Source organism: Thermobia domestica, chromosome 13, assembly GCF_964235325.1.
Source record: "Thermobia domestica chromosome 13, izTheDome1.hap1.1, whole genome shotgun sequence".
Classification (NCBI taxonomy): Eukaryota; Metazoa; Arthropoda; class Insecta; order Zygentoma; family Lepismatidae; genus Thermobia; species Thermobia domestica.
Window position 1 is genome coordinate 184,641,975 of NC_137466.1, and position 17,507 is coordinate 184,659,481.

General features: G+C 33.1%; 1 protein-coding gene across 1 annotated transcript in view; it reads right to left on the reverse strand.

Moving 5' to 3' along the window:
• Positions 1-8,160: 8,160 nt before the first annotated feature.
• The window catches only part of LOC145667887 (uncharacterized), an 81,251-nt gene continuing 71,904 nt past the window's right edge, over positions 8,161-17,507 (reverse strand). Inside the window, exons 2-4 of the mRNA XM_081735318.1 lie at positions 13,405-13,536; positions 9,515-9,650; positions 8,161-8,174 (exon numbers count right to left, since the gene is read on the reverse strand). Of these exons, the coding sequence (XP_081591444.1) occupies positions 8,161-8,174; positions 9,515-9,650; positions 13,405-13,536 (282 nt within the window). The remainder of the gene's footprint in view (positions 8,175-9,514; positions 9,651-13,404; positions 13,537-17,507) is intronic.

Sequence of the window (17,507 nt, forward strand, 5' to 3'; positions counted from 1 at the left end):
TGTGAAACATCAATTTTCACGAACTTTTCCATCAATTTTCTGAAGGAGTTCATCAGTGACCACTGATGGCTTGCCACTTATCTTCGTAATGAATGCTTGTTCGTCCACTTTCAAATGAACGAACTCATTCAAGAACAACTCCTACACTCATCACACTTTGTGCATACACGGATAGCTGCTGCCGAATATTGTTTTATTTATTTATTTATTTATTTATTTATTTATTTATTTATTTATTTATTTATTTACAATAGGTTTTAGATACAGCACTAAGCCATTTTACACTGAAACATTTTAACAAATATATAACATAACAATAGAATAACAATTTGAAATCAAGATGGTACAGTACAATGGCAACATTGCAAAGATAGTTTATTTATAGATGATCTGAAAGTATGCTCATTTGAAAAAACGTCTACAGTTTCTGGTAAATTATTATACGTGCTAACAATTCGGTTTAGGAGGGACCTTTGGACAATATTAACTCTCGCAGCTCGAGTGTAAAAGAGATCACTAGACCGTGTTGTTCTAGCGGGTACGCGAAAATTCATCTGACTTAATAACTGTTCACATGGTATATGGCCTTTTACAATTTTATGCAAAAATATTAGATCAGAAATTGTTTGTCACTAGGGGAGGTTTGATATTGATAAATGTTAAAACGTCATTTTTTGGAAGTGTTCGGTGGTCAGGTACTCGGTAGGATACAATGGCTAGAAAGAAATTTACCATAAGAAAAGATATAACAACTCGCACTTCGCATTTGGAGGGGTTTTCTATTGCAGCACACATTTTGAGACGCTACAAAAGTGGAACTAACGATCAGACAACCTTCATTCTACCACGACTTGATGTAGACTAATCTATCACGCGCTATTTTGCAAAGGTGTTCCCACAACTTAACGCTGCTCTCACAACTTTACGCGTAGTGACCAATCGGAGTTTACTTTCCGAACGCGCCTAATACTTGAACATGTTTACATCACTTCGTTTTACAAGGGTCTAAAGCATTGAACTGAAAAATTTCTAATTTAAAAAAGTTTAACATCTATATATGAATAAACTGTTCACTAACAAATTATCATCATGACAGTGATGTTCATTCCAACTTTCAAATAAAAGTTCTTGTTTAAAGAAAACGTTATAGACTAATTCTTAAATTCTTTAAGTACTAGTTATTGATGATCAACAATTTCAAACGTCTCTGCACACGTTTTATCCTGAAATAATGATGTATCTTTTGAAGAAATTGTAGAGCAGTATTCACCATACCAAAGACAGAAATTCCAAGCAAGAAGCCAACTGATCCTCCCACATCGGAAAATAACTGACTTCCATCGTATGCCAGAATTTCTTCAAAATGCTCCACCACGTTCGTTTCCATGCGAATGGAAACATAGCACAGAGATTTATACTCATCGATCCCAATGATTGTTTCCCTTTCGATCGTTGATGGTATTATTCGTCTTAAAGTGCAAGGATGGATGCATGAACAGCTACTGTTGTAATTTAGTATAAGCTGTTCAAAGCTGACAGAAAACTTGTAAATACTGAGTGGTGTATTGCATATATCGAGTCCAGGAATGTCAAACCATGGCATGTCACATCCGTAAGTCTTCCCCAAATTTTCTCTGATACAATTCAAGACACACTGAAACGAAAAAGAACGTTGTATAACAAGCTCATATATTTTTGCAATTGATGGTTACTTCTAGCGAAAGGAACAAGTAGACGTACAATTTACATTAAGCAGATCAATCCTATTTACATTATCCGATAATTAAAGTACATCATATTATCATGCTTCAAAGTTTGTAGGAGTTATGTTATTTAAAATGAAAAATGCAGAGCTCACATTAAAATGCTACAATGCGCACTTCTTTGTGCTTATAACTCAAAAGAAGGGACGAATGAAATGACAGGTGATATTTGATACGAATTAAAAGGTAGATCATCTCCGTGGCTATGCGGTTAGCATACGTACCTTTGGCGTGGGAGACCCGGATTCGATTCCCGGCGGGAGCTCATGTGGTTCGGATTCCATGTTAAGCAGTTGGTTTCTTCTCATATAGTATCGCTGTTGAAGGAAACATTAAATTCTAAATCAACTCAACTCAACTAATTAAAAGGTTCATAAATAAGGACTATACGATTAATTACATCCTTGCATAATAACGTGTAACAAGTTGATAAAATTGAAACAATTATGTCCTTGTCATGTATATGCAACAAATGTATAAAACATGAACTAAAATAACATAATAATCGCACTTTTAATTGTGATTATATTCAAATATTGATCGTAACTTATGATCATTTATTTTCTTTATGAAATGAATACATATGACGTCAGTTGGCATTAGATCGTAAACGGGACCTTACACTGAGCTCATTTTTTTATTAGTTATGATATTAGTTAATTTAGTTATTAATAGCGTTTCTTATTAGGAAGAAATGTGGAATAACTTCATGCTTACCCTTTAAGATTAAACTATTACAAATACAAACTCCCAGTAAATTTCTAAACTACATGGTTCGAATATTAAAAGCAGAAGTGATAATACGTGATGCGAGAAGAAGTTTTTTCAGTAGAAGAAATAAGATAGAGAACTATAAATGGTTCTCCGTATGCTAAATCAATGTTAACAAAAAAAATTCTTTGCTATTATCATCTAAGATTTCTATAATTTTGTTTGCTTAGAGTAGCATAAGCAATAAATAAAAGCTATTCTTGGAACTCTGAATTCCTTTTTTTACTCTAGGGAAATCAAAATTGAAAAAGAGATGGATTTTAAATTGATGAATAAGAGCATATATGGAGTTTTTTGCAATACTGAATCCGAACCAAGAAAAAATATTTCTTGCTATCTATTATCATTTTTCATCTATGCCAATCAATGCTGAAACTTGAAGTGTTGTAGATTTTTACGACTTTTAGTTTCATACCAAGATAAAGATGAAGATAGAATATAACCTTGAGAGGCCTAATCCGAATAATAATAATAATAATAATAATAATAATAATAATAATAATAATAATAATAATAATAATAATAACATTCCATATTATTAATTAACAATTTTGTTCACGGAAACCAATCTCGAAACCGCAAAATAACAATAGATATCTATCACCTACATTGGGAATAAAGAGTTAAAAACAGAAATGGAACTTATTCCTGGTACTCTAAATACTGGAGCTATTTCTTTCAAACTCCATTATTCTACTACAGAAGAACCACCTGAAGTGAGGAAACGAATATAAGACAAATTGTTTACTGGATACCGCCCAACCTCACACCGATTGATAAATTCTTGTCTTCTGTGAAGTAGCTATCGTGAAAACGTATAATATAATAGAAGCGTCAAGCAAGTTTAAAGTGTGTGATGTAATTCGATATATTCAGACGTCATCCGAATGTCTTAGAATTCTAAGAGCAGATAATTCAGAAATCACATAATTTAGAATCTTGCGCGAACCACAGGATCAAGTTTCATGCGTTCATCAAGGTTGTCTTACTGGCATAGATTTTTACCTTCTGCTAGTCTCGTCTTTTAGTTCTCTAAACTCTCTGCAATAATCGTGCACATATCCATCATCTGGACTGTTCCCACCCAAATCCTTACTCATACCACGATGAATTTCAGATGTATTATGCCCTTCCGTCTAAAGAAATTGAGTTACATCACGTAATTGACATTTGCTGATGCTTTGATTGCCTTCGTTATGTTTCCACCCTCGCTGTTCCGCAATGATTGAATGTCACAGTTTCTTCATCGGTATGCGGGAGAACAATGTACAATGAAGAGCTTTGCCTTCTTCCTGTTTTGACTCTCACGTTGTTTTCTCCTGGCAACTTAAAAGTGCTTGAAAGATTTGCCCTCACGCATATTAAAGTATCATTCTCACTACCTCTTATCAGTTTGCTATCATATATATCAATAAATGATCTCTGTTCAGTTTATAAGATTTCCATACTTACATGTCTTAACATGTTTTCTCAAGTCTCATAATAGATACGAATGAATCTAAGTTTTAATGTGAAATTATTGTGAAAAGTATTACATAAAATCTGATTAACCAACGTAAATTTCGGAGAAATGGAACTTATGTTGTTAATGTAATAGAATGTAAATTAGTTACAGTCTTGATCTAAAGTACATTATATACCTTGGTAAGGCTATAATTTGCGTCTTCTTTGCACGGAATTTGTGGTTTGCTTATCGCATGATGATATTGGGTACGTAATCCAACACTTATTCTTTCCCCTGCTCTGGTGGAGATCATTTCGTTCTTCTGCCAATTAAGACCAATTCCTGTAAATGACATGAATCATTCTAAAATTTAATTACCAAAATTCTATTCCTAGGACAATTGTAAAAATAAACATTTACACTTTATTTATAGACTATTGGACAGCCTAAAAGGGAAAAACTATAAACGCAAAATATAGTATACATTTATTTTATTTTCTTACTATTGACTACAAGACTAAAATTCAAACAGAAAATCTAAGTTCCAAGGCCAATAATTTTAAATTGACATATTTTACCTCCTATAGATATAACAAATATAATATTTTTATTATGACTTCTTTCACTTTCATAAAGTTTTACACGTATTGATTAGTTAATTTTATTTAGCAGGAATATTAATTAAAGAAACTATCTTTTTCTGATGCAGCGATTTTTTCTTAACTAATTTAACTTTCGTCATTTTTAATAAAAGCAAACAAGCTGTGAAACAGGAATGTTGTCGTTTTAATAGGATAGTTAGTGCTCCATTCACCTTCATCACTCGTATGCCTATTGATGTATTGGCAGGTTTTGAGAAATATATGTCCTTTACGTTTTCTGTTTTCAATACGAGATATTTTGAGTGGTAGAAATGATATCTTTAAAATTTATGAAGTTATATTCTTTCCCAATGCGCGATTAGTCATACAATGAGGTTTTGTTTTTAAACCGAACGTTGTTTATTTTTCAGTCACAATGTCATGTTCTTCATATCCTAACAAAATACGAAAGTAGTTTGACATCAATATGATGACTCTAACAGTCGCTTCAAGAAAGTGATGAATAGCTAAGTAATGACCATCTAAACACAGATAATGTTGACCACGATAGTAATAGAAAAGTAGACAGCGTGGGGTGAAAACAACACAGATGTGACCGACAGTGACAGTGATATTAATAAATATAAATAAGAATTTAAAAGTGTGAAAATTTGAAGTTGTAGTACAAGATCAGAAACCTTACGAAAAGGACACCAAATCCAAACTATGATGACAAAAGTCTCACTAAAGGATGGTGTTATCGATTATTTAAGTTATCAATATTACGAATATTGGTGAAATTGTTAACACCATAAAACAGTATTATACAAATTGCGGGAAAGTTTCCAGGGAGAACTTGACTTTAAAGCAAGATCATTTTTTTAAAAAAATGTACCTATTTTTCAACTTCTTTATTTTATTGTCACAGAAAAGAAGCAATGCTGCTGTATCATAATACGCTTCTGAGTAATTAAAACTAATAACTGTTGGATATGCCGGATATTGCCTCAAAATACCTATGATTGGAAAAAGAAAGTCGTTAGTATTCGGGTTTCGAAACAGAGAGCAAGTATCTTAAGGTAAAATATGTTTTAAGCAAATTGTTTGTTTCGATTTTAATATCGTACTCGTATTGTGAGCAAAGTCGGATTTAAGTTTGATGGGGGCCTAAGCTATTGAAGATAATGGGGTCCTTTATGTGTCCAGATGAACATAGGCATCCTATATACAGAAATGAAGAAACTGGTGATATTTTAGGAAGCAGGTTAGCAGAAGGAGCCCCATTACTTACATCACAGTAGTCTACACAACAGGAAGCACTGTCGTTACGTATACCGGTATGTGAATTTTATTTCGTTTGTTGATTTTCTTATACTTTGGGAATGTATATCCAGTTTTTTCTTTAGGTTTTTGGAGCACCCAAGATAGCGGGGCCTAAACTGTAGCTCGTCTAGCTTATATGTAAATTCGGCACTGTATGTGAGTGATTAACTTTACTAAAGTCTATATGTACTATCACCAAAAAAGTGCTTATATAAATTTGGTGTATTTCATAAGAAAGCAATAAAGTTCTTATCTGACCATGGTTCTTGACTATTATGAATGTAGATAGAAAACGCAGGAGAATTGTCGAAGCGAGTTTTGCTTCCAAGTATCAGAAAATAATGATCGCCTTCTGTAGATGTACTAACCTTTTCTACGGTGAAACAATTTCCATGTTTGAATGATGTAACATTCGACACTGATAATCGTCTGCAAGTTTGAAAGAAATTCAAGTTACTGTACAGTTAGCCACGAAAGTAATTACACCAATGACTGCTATAATTCCATTAGATCGGGTCCAGTACTTTTGCTGGTTTTGAAAACGCCTGGAGAGGTCCAATTCAATCTATACATAACGATAGTTAGTAAGCCTGTGGTGCACTGAGACAAGATTTTGCTGTGCAGTTGATGTAAAAAATACTTCTACATTTTAAGATTTATCTTCATTGTTTGTAGCGTGTTGATCAATGAGTACATATCAAAAACATTATAACTCCTTGTTTGTAGACAATGTATTATTTCATTACATACTGTATATGACAAGAAAGAAACAAAGTTTGATCATACGTGATTTATAATAGTTGAAACAAACTGAAAATATCAAATCTGAAAAAAATGAAGGAAATAACTATGTGTATCTTTGCTTACATTTATGATTCTATTTAAATTGCCATTACTCCAAAGTCTATTTCCTATTCCATAGGTAAAGATCCTGTATATTACAGTGACAAAGAATTGAAATTGAAATTAAAGGATGTTAGAAACTTCCATCCTACAGGGATTCGACCCGCGATTCCCTGCTTGAAAATCCAATACGATAACCAGTTATTTACAGTGACTAACAGCTTCAGTTTCCACAAAAACTGTTAGCTAGTTAAAACCCTTCCATATAAGTCTTGACAAGCCATTAAGACCCTATAATGAGACCTTCGTTTGTTGAGTTAACTAATATTGTTCATAAAATTTTATTGTTAGGTAATTCTTAATACCTTCTTATTAGTAACAATCACTATACCTTCCATCATTTCACACATTCAACCTATTTCAGTTATTGTACTGCTGACGTAAATGTAATATGTGCCAAAATATCATTTGTACATCGCAAGAGATATAACTTACAATCATTTTCCGCAAACTGAGTCTGACTGTAAACAAAGCCAAGTTGAAACTGAGAAACACTTTACGTAAAACTGGATTTATATAGAGTGAGCAGTAGTTAAACGGTTTGGGCGAGTAGTTTGTTAATGATATCCTAAAATCCTAAATTAGGTAATTTTATTTTCTATTATAGTATTTTATTCCCTGCTCCGAACCTAACTCGAAGACTGAAACGGATGCTATGGATTCTATATTTAAAAAGTGAAAATTCGAGACACAATGCTTTAATGTTTATGCTCGAAATAAGATGGAAAAGGTGTTGATTTCCGGTTTCAATAGAAAGATAAGCGAGAGCATGGTATATATTATTAGAACGCTAAATAGATTCCATGAGAGTACTTCTCGGTGACTGTTATAGCTTTTGCTCAACGAGTTATAATGTTTCTTACATGTGACACTCAATGAACAACACTCTTCAAACAGCAGAGATAAATCTTAAAATTGAGATTTTTTTGTTAATTATTTGCATAGTACTTCATAGGCTTACCAACTAGCGTCACCAGCTAGAAATGTTACGTGTAAATTGGATTACCTCTGTGCAGGGTTTTTAAAAACCATACCAGTAAAAGTACTAGACCTGACGCAATGAAGTTATCGCAGTCAGAAGGGTAATTAGTTTTGTGGCTGATTTTACATATTTTTTCAAACGCAAAGCTCCAACCACATTCATACTTCTAAATTTAAAATGTCCGTGAGCAGTAGAATATATTTCTTAAAATTGTGGAACGTGGAAATAGGTTCACTTTCTCATTCTCGATTAATTAAAAATCCAATTAATGGGAATAATTATGAACACTCAAAAATATCAAAATCATTTTTTACGAAATTTATAGTGCAGCATATATATATACTCAACATTATAGGTGCTAAATTCTCCTTTCATTTTTGATTCGTTTTAATTTCATGTTGGAAAGCCTTAAAGAGAATAAAAAATATTATATTAAAATCGATTATTCTTCTTTCTTCTTCTTCTTCTTCTTCTTCTTCTTCTTATTATTATTATTATTATTATTATTATTATTATTATTATTATTATTTTTATTATTATTATTATTATTATTACACGTGTATTACTGTTAAAGTTATGGTGGAATTTTAAAAAAATCGTGGTAGGAGTAATTTTCCGCTTTAGCCTTCGCTAAGTTTTAATCCATACTCAGTGGATTGATTAATAAGAATTAACTATATTATACAAATGTTATATCAAATCAAACATTTTATAACTAATTGAACGGGAAACTTCTTTTCGTTTTGATGGTTGGGAAAAACTTGCATTTTCAAAGGAAATTATAGACTATTATTTGTATTTAAAAAAAAATCTTCATGTAGTTTATTTAGCAATTTTTTGGAGTTGAGTTGATTTAGAGTTTAGAGTCCCTTTCAGCAGCGAGGCTATATGGGACTTGGACCTACTGATTAACGTGGAAACCGAACCACATTAGCTCCCACCGGGAATCGAACCCGAGTCTCCCAAGCAAAATTCTTTTCTCTGCACACGTGCGAACTTGTGATTTGAAACAGATTTTACACTCTTATTCCTGATAGATTACGACCCTAAACAATATTATTCAATAGTTTATTTCAGAACTTTCTACGTAGACAATATCGAGTTCCTTTTGAAATGAATAAATTCTTATCAGATATATCAGGGAACACACAAATAGTGGTTGAGTCGAATGTTCGAAACTTGCATTCCACGAATACAACTCTTGCTTCATTATTTGCCTTGTGCAGAAGCATTTACAAAATAATTGCGGCGATACTACAGGTGAAACAATACTAAGACAAGCGCTGTTCTTTTATCCTTTGCTTATTTGTTAGGAGGTTATTGTATTATCACTGCTAATGGTTAACAGGATGTGGATCTACATTTTAAAGTAGTATCCGAATCACGTATGATACAACAAGATATCAAATCGGGGTTTCTTGAGATGTACTTCTATTGATTTACAACAATATAAAGGAAATTCGCATATCCATTTATGTAACTATACATAGAAGTCAGATCCAGCAATAATTTAAAGATTTATACCGTTACTTTGTTGATATATTTTAATAAACTATGTGCATTTTAAGTATTACTAAATGATTAACGACAAATATCATCGAGAAAGATAACTTACTTTAATCTAAATAAGAGAAATCTTGGAATAAACTATTAATTTCTTAAAGTTTAAAACCATAACACGTGAAAGTCATTAGATAAATTAAGTATTGACATCAATTAACTGTTCACTAAAAGTAGGTTCTCTTACTAAACATATCTTTGCCACTAGTTTCTACAGATTGGATAGTTTCATTAAAGTCGTAAGTTATTTCCTTCCATTGAGTCGCCATTTCAGATGCATTGTCAATTAGAATCCAAAGATTTAAGATGCTTAAGAACTTTGACTGTAAAGAGAAGAAAGTATGAAAAAAAGTATTAATGTAGAACATATGTATTAAATTAAATGTAGAAAAAATATTATCTAAACTCGACTACACTCAAATAAGCGGTAATAATGAAGAGTTCGTGCAGTAGTGAATATTCTATAATATCATTAACATGAAGACTACAAGGGAAAAAGGAGTTAAGTGATCTTTTTAATAACTTTACACAATTACTCTGTTTTCCACTGACTTACCTGTTTCTTCCCTTGTAGGTGAAATCTTTAGCATCAAATTACTTAGTGACTATCCTTCTTCTTACTGTTGGATCCTAGTCCATGCAAACTACATCTTTTAGGCTACATTATTCTGCTGTTAACTCATTTTCGACCATTTCTTGTCGTACGTCCTTTTCCCCTTTTAGCCTTCATATAATAAGAACAAACAGAATTTTACATGTACACCACGTGAAGGACCTTGGTTATATGGCGTGATATTTACTCAATTATTATTAAAATCAAATTTTGTGGTATATTTCAAGTGCAAAGGTATCGCGCCCACCACAATAAATAATGTAACTTAATAATACTAACAAAAATACCAAATTTTACACATGTAATATTTTAAACTAAAATTCTGTAAAAAAAAAAAAAAAAAAGCACACATTATTTATTTACAATCATAACCGGTAGATGTTTAGTATCGAATCAATTTTAAAATTATGTTTTATCTTTTTCTAAAAAAAATCATATCTTTCAGCATAACTTACAGTTCATTTATACGCTCAAACATAAAAAATCTCTATTTTGTATTGACTCATTTCTTTTATATATTTCTTAACAAATAAACATGCATAACGTTCTTTTGTCTACATTCCTAAAATTCACTTCATCTGACGGCAATCTACACGTTTGGGCATTTCATCAGCCTGTTGTTGACTCATTGAACTAGAAATTCGATGACGGACGCCTTAAAACAGAACTTCAAGAAATGTTTAAAAACATTTAAAAAAGTTAAGCAACGTCAACGATACAGCAAGAAACGCTCCACGATTCTTAATTCTAAATCCTTATTTGTTTAATTGGCGGTTTATCACTCTTGTAAGACCGCGTATGTTAGTCCGTAGCAGAGTAAAGGGAAAATAAATTTTCCTGTAAGCAAAGCTCCGAGGAAAGAAATAAGGCTCAAGCTACATCTTTTTTTTAATATTTTGACTCTAGATGACTGGCTATGATTTTGGTACAATGCTGGTACCTATTTTCATTTGCATGGTACTCAATTCCAAAAAAAAAAAAAAAAAAAAGTTTCACAAAAGGTATGTAACCAAGCCACGACTTGCAACAGTATAGCAGAGGTTTGAAAAGATTTAGTAAGTACAGAAATTGTGAGATGTATGCAGAATTGTTTCCAAAACCTCAAACTTGGAGCTGAATTTCCGTTAAGTCTCGTTCATCAGTCTGGTAATATTAATTCACAGTATTAATGTAAAATGTTTTATGGGTTTTATAGATAAAAGTGAGTATTTCCAGGGCTAAAAAGGGTATCTGTCTTCCCGTTCGTTCTGTAAACATTCCTACCATTATTTGTAGAACGTGTACTGCAACCAGATGCGCAATTCTATTTTTAAAATTTCCTCATTCTATCTTTAAAATTTCCTTATTCTATCTCTAAAATTTCCTCATTCTATCTTTAATTTTTTTCATTCTATCTTTAAAATTTCCTCATTCTATCTTTAATTTTTTTCATTCTATCTTTAAAATTTCCTTATTCTATCTTTAATTTTTTTCATTCTATCTTTAAAATTTCCTCATTCTATCTTTAAAATTTCCTTATTCTATCTCTAAAATTTCCTCATTCTATCTTTTAAATTTCCTTATTCTATCTCTAGAATTTCCTCATACTATCTTTAAAATTTCCTTATTCTATCTCTAAAATTTCCTCATTCTATCTTTATTTTTTTCATTATATCTTTAAAATTTCCTTATTCTATCTTTAAATTTTTCATTCTATTTTTAAATTTTCTTCATTCTATCTTTAAAATGTCCACATTATATCTTTAAAATTTCCTTATTCTATCTCTATAATTTCCTCATTCTATCTTTTAATTTTTTTTCATTCTATCTTTAAAATTTCCTCATTCTATCTTTAAATTTTTACATTTTATCTTTAAAATTTACTTATTCTATCTTTAAAATTTTCAAAGTAATGGAGACAATAGGTACTTTGAATAAGTTGATATTATAGTTGTTAGACTATTGTGTTCATATTTGTAACAATAACATGAATCATTTTACTATTATATTGAGGTTATTTTTAAGTAAAGTTCTTTGTGAATATCGTTTAAAATTTTGCGCACTCTCAAGAGTGAATGAGACTACAGGTATTCGGCATTCTTGAGTACAAGCAGACATTTCCATTTCAAGAGAAAACGTCCGAACTAATATAACGACAAAACCAATTAGACAGTGGCAACAAGCATACACTTTCGAGGCACAATGTTTTCGGACTCTGGAGCTGCTCCGTACCTCCACACCCACCCACACACACATGACACGTCACCACGGCAAAAAACATAATAGAACCCAACCAAAAACGCATATTCAAAATAAAACAACTCTATCACTTATTCTTCACAGTTACTACCTGACACAAAATCCGAACCACACGTGAACACAATAGCACATCCCTCCCTCACCGAGGATATGGAAAACCAACTAGTCAATCTGCAGGCTTTATAGTACAAAGTTAACATGTTTAAGATTGCTGACTGTGGTAAACGGACTATCATGCTATCCCTAAAAGCAAAACACATGACAACTGTAAATATCAACAATCTAATATGTGAGGTATTACTCGTCTGATTTTTCTCTGCATGCGGCGAAGTTGGGAACTAACTTCCTTGTTTACAAGTGGTAGGAACAACATGGCAGGGTCGCCAGGGGTACTAGTTTCTTGAGATTTCTTTTATGGTCAGGTTTTCGAGAAAATCAAAAGGATATGAACAGAATGAAATTTGCGTGAGAGTAGTGCGTACATATTTCAAGTTGTTTTGCGAGAGATATGTAAAACTATTTGGTTTGGAATCGAACATTAAAATATCTAGTTGCCTGCCTGACCTGAAGTCGTCCTGGCAACCCTGTAAAGGAATACAGAAAACAATTCCTGCCCTCACTCCTACCACCCCCTTCGCCCAGTGCCAAGACAAACACAACAGCAGCGCCACTACAAAACAAATGCACAGACTCGTGCGACGGATAATACATGGTGACAATGCAATGAAAGACAGTAAAATACTGAACTTGTTCTGGAAGGTCGGAATAAGATCTTTTAGCTAAATGAAATTCGAAAATCAGTCCATACCTTGCGAATAGCGAATATCACCTCTAGTGCCTTCTGAAGATCTTCCTAGGCAGGAAGAGTTTATATACTGATGAAGAAATGAAAACAACCATGAATAACGGGCTATTATCACACGCTTCAGAAATATTTGAAAAAGATGTTATATGAAATGTTTATACCGAGACGGAATTTACTTCGGAAAATAGAAAATGGTATCTAAGTGCAATAAATACATCTTTCTTGTCAGGGATTGCTGGTTTTGGTTTTTATTGCACAACGAATCTTAAAAAATAAATCTCGTGTTTATATCTACATGTTCATGTAAAATTTAGTTTGGAATGAGGTACTCAATGAATCTTTCTTCTTACAGAAGGAATTTTCAAAATCATAGAAGTATAGAAAACCACAAAGAAAAACAAATTTTCTGACCACGATTTACCTTCAGAACATCCTCCTTGAATCCTGGATTACGGCATATTGTAATGGCTGGACTTGGAAAATTTTCAACTACAACCATCCTTGAACGTACCAAGACGTCGGATTCAAGAAACTTTATGTAGCATTCTCTTACCTGAAATTTAACAAAACAGAAACATTAGAAGAATTTCTGTCTTTTCTTTTCAAATATTATTTTGATTTTATGATAAAACGTTCGTCTGTTAAATTGTAAATCCGCGTCTAATATTGCCTCGATGCTAAAAAGGGCTAAGCGCCGACCCGAAAAGAAGTTTGCTAGTGGTTATAGGGTCAGCATTTGCGCACTAGATCCTTGTTTGATTCCCGGTGCATTTCATCTGTTGCGGATTCCACGTTAACCTACAGATCTACGTGACGTGTAGCCTCAGCTATAAAACCAAAGTAAAATCCAATCCAACTGACGTTCGTCTGTTAGAATTACATGATTAGATAAAGAATCTGCGATTTGGATGTACATTACACTGCTAAAAACATTACTTCTAAGTGCTAGTGTTTCCCGTTTAAGTCTCATACTGTCTAAATTTGTCGAGAAAGGTTTTCTAGTAATGGGGTTCTTAACAGGCTAACTGGGGTCAAATATGGTAGATCAAATGAATTTCTGAATCTCACAATGATCTGAACTTTAACATTTAGGCAAGTTTGAGAAAAGGCGGGCATCTGGATATTGCGTATGAACCGCTCTTAACCCAAATCAGAATTCTGTTCCTCGACCATTTAAATGACGCAACGTTTACTGCATTTTCATTGAAGAATGTGTATGCTTCATTTTTATATTACAGTACCGTAACAAGTAGCTGGGACATGATTTCCTTTCACAACATACAAAAGTTGAACATCTCTGTTCTATCGCCTGGTTTAGCTCAACCAGGAGGAGAATTAAATCTGCAAAACATGAATCTGACTGTCAGTTCATTTTCTCTGACAGTGAGTTCCAAATTAATATACAGTAGCAGCAACGCCTACAACAGGTGTTCGTTTCGGATAGATCGACTTGATTGGTATAAGGTTCAGTACTGCTTGTAATCGAACAGAAATTTCATTCGTATCTGAAATACATGAACCAATGACACTCCCAGCTATTATAGAGGAAGGTTCATAGAATACGCTGAGAAAAAAGCTTAAAAATAAATAAAGAGCATACATTGTTACTAGGCGAGAAGCTTCATATAAGAAAAACGGGCGACTAAGAAGATAGGGACTGATCAGAGACTGAAAGTGGTGATAAATATAACTAGTATTCCAAAATTCAGTAATTGTGGTTCCAAATCACATATATTCTACATAACAATTGTTCACATATTCATGAACTAAAGTTGCAGTGATGTAAGCCCTTTTTTTTAAAAAAAAAATACAAAATGCATAGAAATGAAGAGTACGTTAGTTAATCTGTTAACAGAAATCGTCAGGTTTGATATATATATTCAAGTACCAACAGATAGCAATGGAAATTCTAGTGGTAAAGGAAACAGCTGCTCTGCTTATCAACAAACTGATATGAGTGAAAACAAAGAATATGTAGCTTGCACCACTGTGACTTTAACTCATCCATATAATTATACAAGTCCATTATGGTGCTTAAGGCGTTCTCATACCTTATTTTCCTTATTAAAATATTCCAGATCCGTGGCAGAGACTAACTTAAAGTAAAAGTAAAGTAAAGTTGGACTCATGGAGATGACGTAGTAAACACTAAAGATTCCCACTTTGCACTTATCTCACTCAAACTCACGCTGACATCTGTCCGACCTCACTCTCACTCGACCTCGAACTCACATCTTTTCGACATCACGCCCACAACATCCTTTTGACATCACACTCACTTGACCTCATACTCACAACATTCTTTCGACATCACATTCACTCGACCTCACGTTCAGATCATGGTTTGGAACTTGCCTTAGGCCCGGAACACACGTTACAATATACCTGTTAGGTAGACCTCATTGGTATACCGGAAAGGTATACCTGTGCAGGCTAGAGCACACACACACAGGCAACTGAAAACCCGAAGAATTTAACTCAGTCGAGAGATGGCGAACAAACAAGACAACGACCGACGCTCCCTATTCAAGGAACTAGCCACAACTCACCTAAACACTGTACAGGTGTGCCGGAGTAACCCACACACACGCTCAGGTCTACACGCCTGCACAGGTAGTAAGAATTGAATTTCGTTTCTTCAACAGTGTGGCTGGCACGCACGTTCCGGTTTACCTGTACAGATAAACCTCACCGGTATACCGGAATGTGTGTGGCAGGCCTTACTCCGTGAAGGACAGGTCGAGCAAGCGTGAGTTCCGAATTCATGAGCGCCAACCTCATGAGCTCGGGCATCTTTGCTCAACATCACACTCTGGCTTGTTTATTTCCCACCTTAGCCACATTAACACATTTTAAAGAGACTTGGTAAGCCTCAGAATTGCAATGCAACGATATAAATTAACGGCACCAGCAGACATCAAACCTAAGAAGCCTAGTTTACATGCTCTTTTTCTTCTCAGCTATTATAGTTCTGATTATTTTTGCGAAATAAGTATTACATTACGAATACCTGGAAAAATACTGTAGCACAACAAATAAGAAGGAATGGCCACTTGAGTAAGAAGTCGAAAATTCTGTTATTCTCCTTCTTAGGAGCTCTTTCAGGAGGCTCCATGTTTTGAAATCTTTGAGAAGGAAAAGCAATTTTCTTGCTTTGGAGTTTATTTACATCATAGTTGTAGAATTTAGATAATATTTTACCATGAAATATTCTACTTGCATTCCTTCGTACCAACATTATGTTAAAATTTCTAATGAGTTTACTACTCTTAAATATTCCTTTCTGAGATGTAGGCTTAAATTTCTTCTAAAACAATCAACTATCAATAGAGGAAAATCGTCCCCAAGTACTTAGCACTCAAATCTTGCCTGAACATCTGATTGAATAGTGCTTGATTATGTTTCTATTAGCACAAATTAAATTGTGTTGTAATTTTGGTTGATTGCTTTCAAATTACGGAGTTCTTAAAGTACACTCATTCTATTGATCTCAAAATTGAACCATAATTTACAACATAACATAAAAACACGATATTTTGTTAATGACAGAAACATGTTTGCTAAATAAATATTAATTGGTTACTGAAAATAACAAACCAAATTTTAGCATTAGGTACGAGCAACCGTATTAAAGGTTTCTCCTCCCTTTCATTCACTTTGGACACCTTCTTCTTTCCTTTATGCCAACTTTCAAAATTTTGTGTGGGTATTTTTGCCCCCTAAAACCGTTTTTTCCACAGAAAGTAAAGAAAAATGTAACCGTCTCTTTCATATATAGTATCTACCTGGCAAATTTTATCAAAATCTGAGTGTTACACTTGGGAAGTGTTACATGTAAATTATTAAGAGAAAGACATGGAGAATCGAAACTGAAATACCAGATTCACAATTACTTAATCTAATATGAAGTCATTGCATATAGTTCGGGCTTTGTTTCAAGATATATATAAAAATATTGTAAGAAAACTTCAATTCAGTGTCTGTTTCAAACCGAAGAGAACCAATTATGGTTCGATTTCTGAAATAAACCGACACATTCGGTTTGAAACTTAAACCAATCCAAACCGGTTAACCGATTAGGCAATGATTTGGAATATTTCTAGTGGATATACTCTAGTTAGTCTTTCTAATGCCTATTGTTGTTTTGAACCCATTGCACCATCTGAGCAGTTGGATATCATGTTGCGGGAAACCAATTAAAAGAATGAAAGCAGTGTCCTTCTAGAAATAACTTTCTTAAAAACATGTCAATACCAAAATCTAAGGTTTAGTAGTTGTCTCAACTGTAAAAGTTGTTAATATGAATTTAAAACTTTACTCTGTTGAATTTATATGGTAAAACGGTAAATTTGAAAATACCTTGTTTCAACTTTTTTCCATAACGGGCATCATTAATATAAATGTTACTTACTTCAAAACTATTAGGATTCCTTCGATTGTAAGAGCCAATGGCTTGAGTTTCAGGTTGTTTACATTAAGGAGCACTCTGATTGGCCAAATTATAAAGGCCTCAACGATTATCGC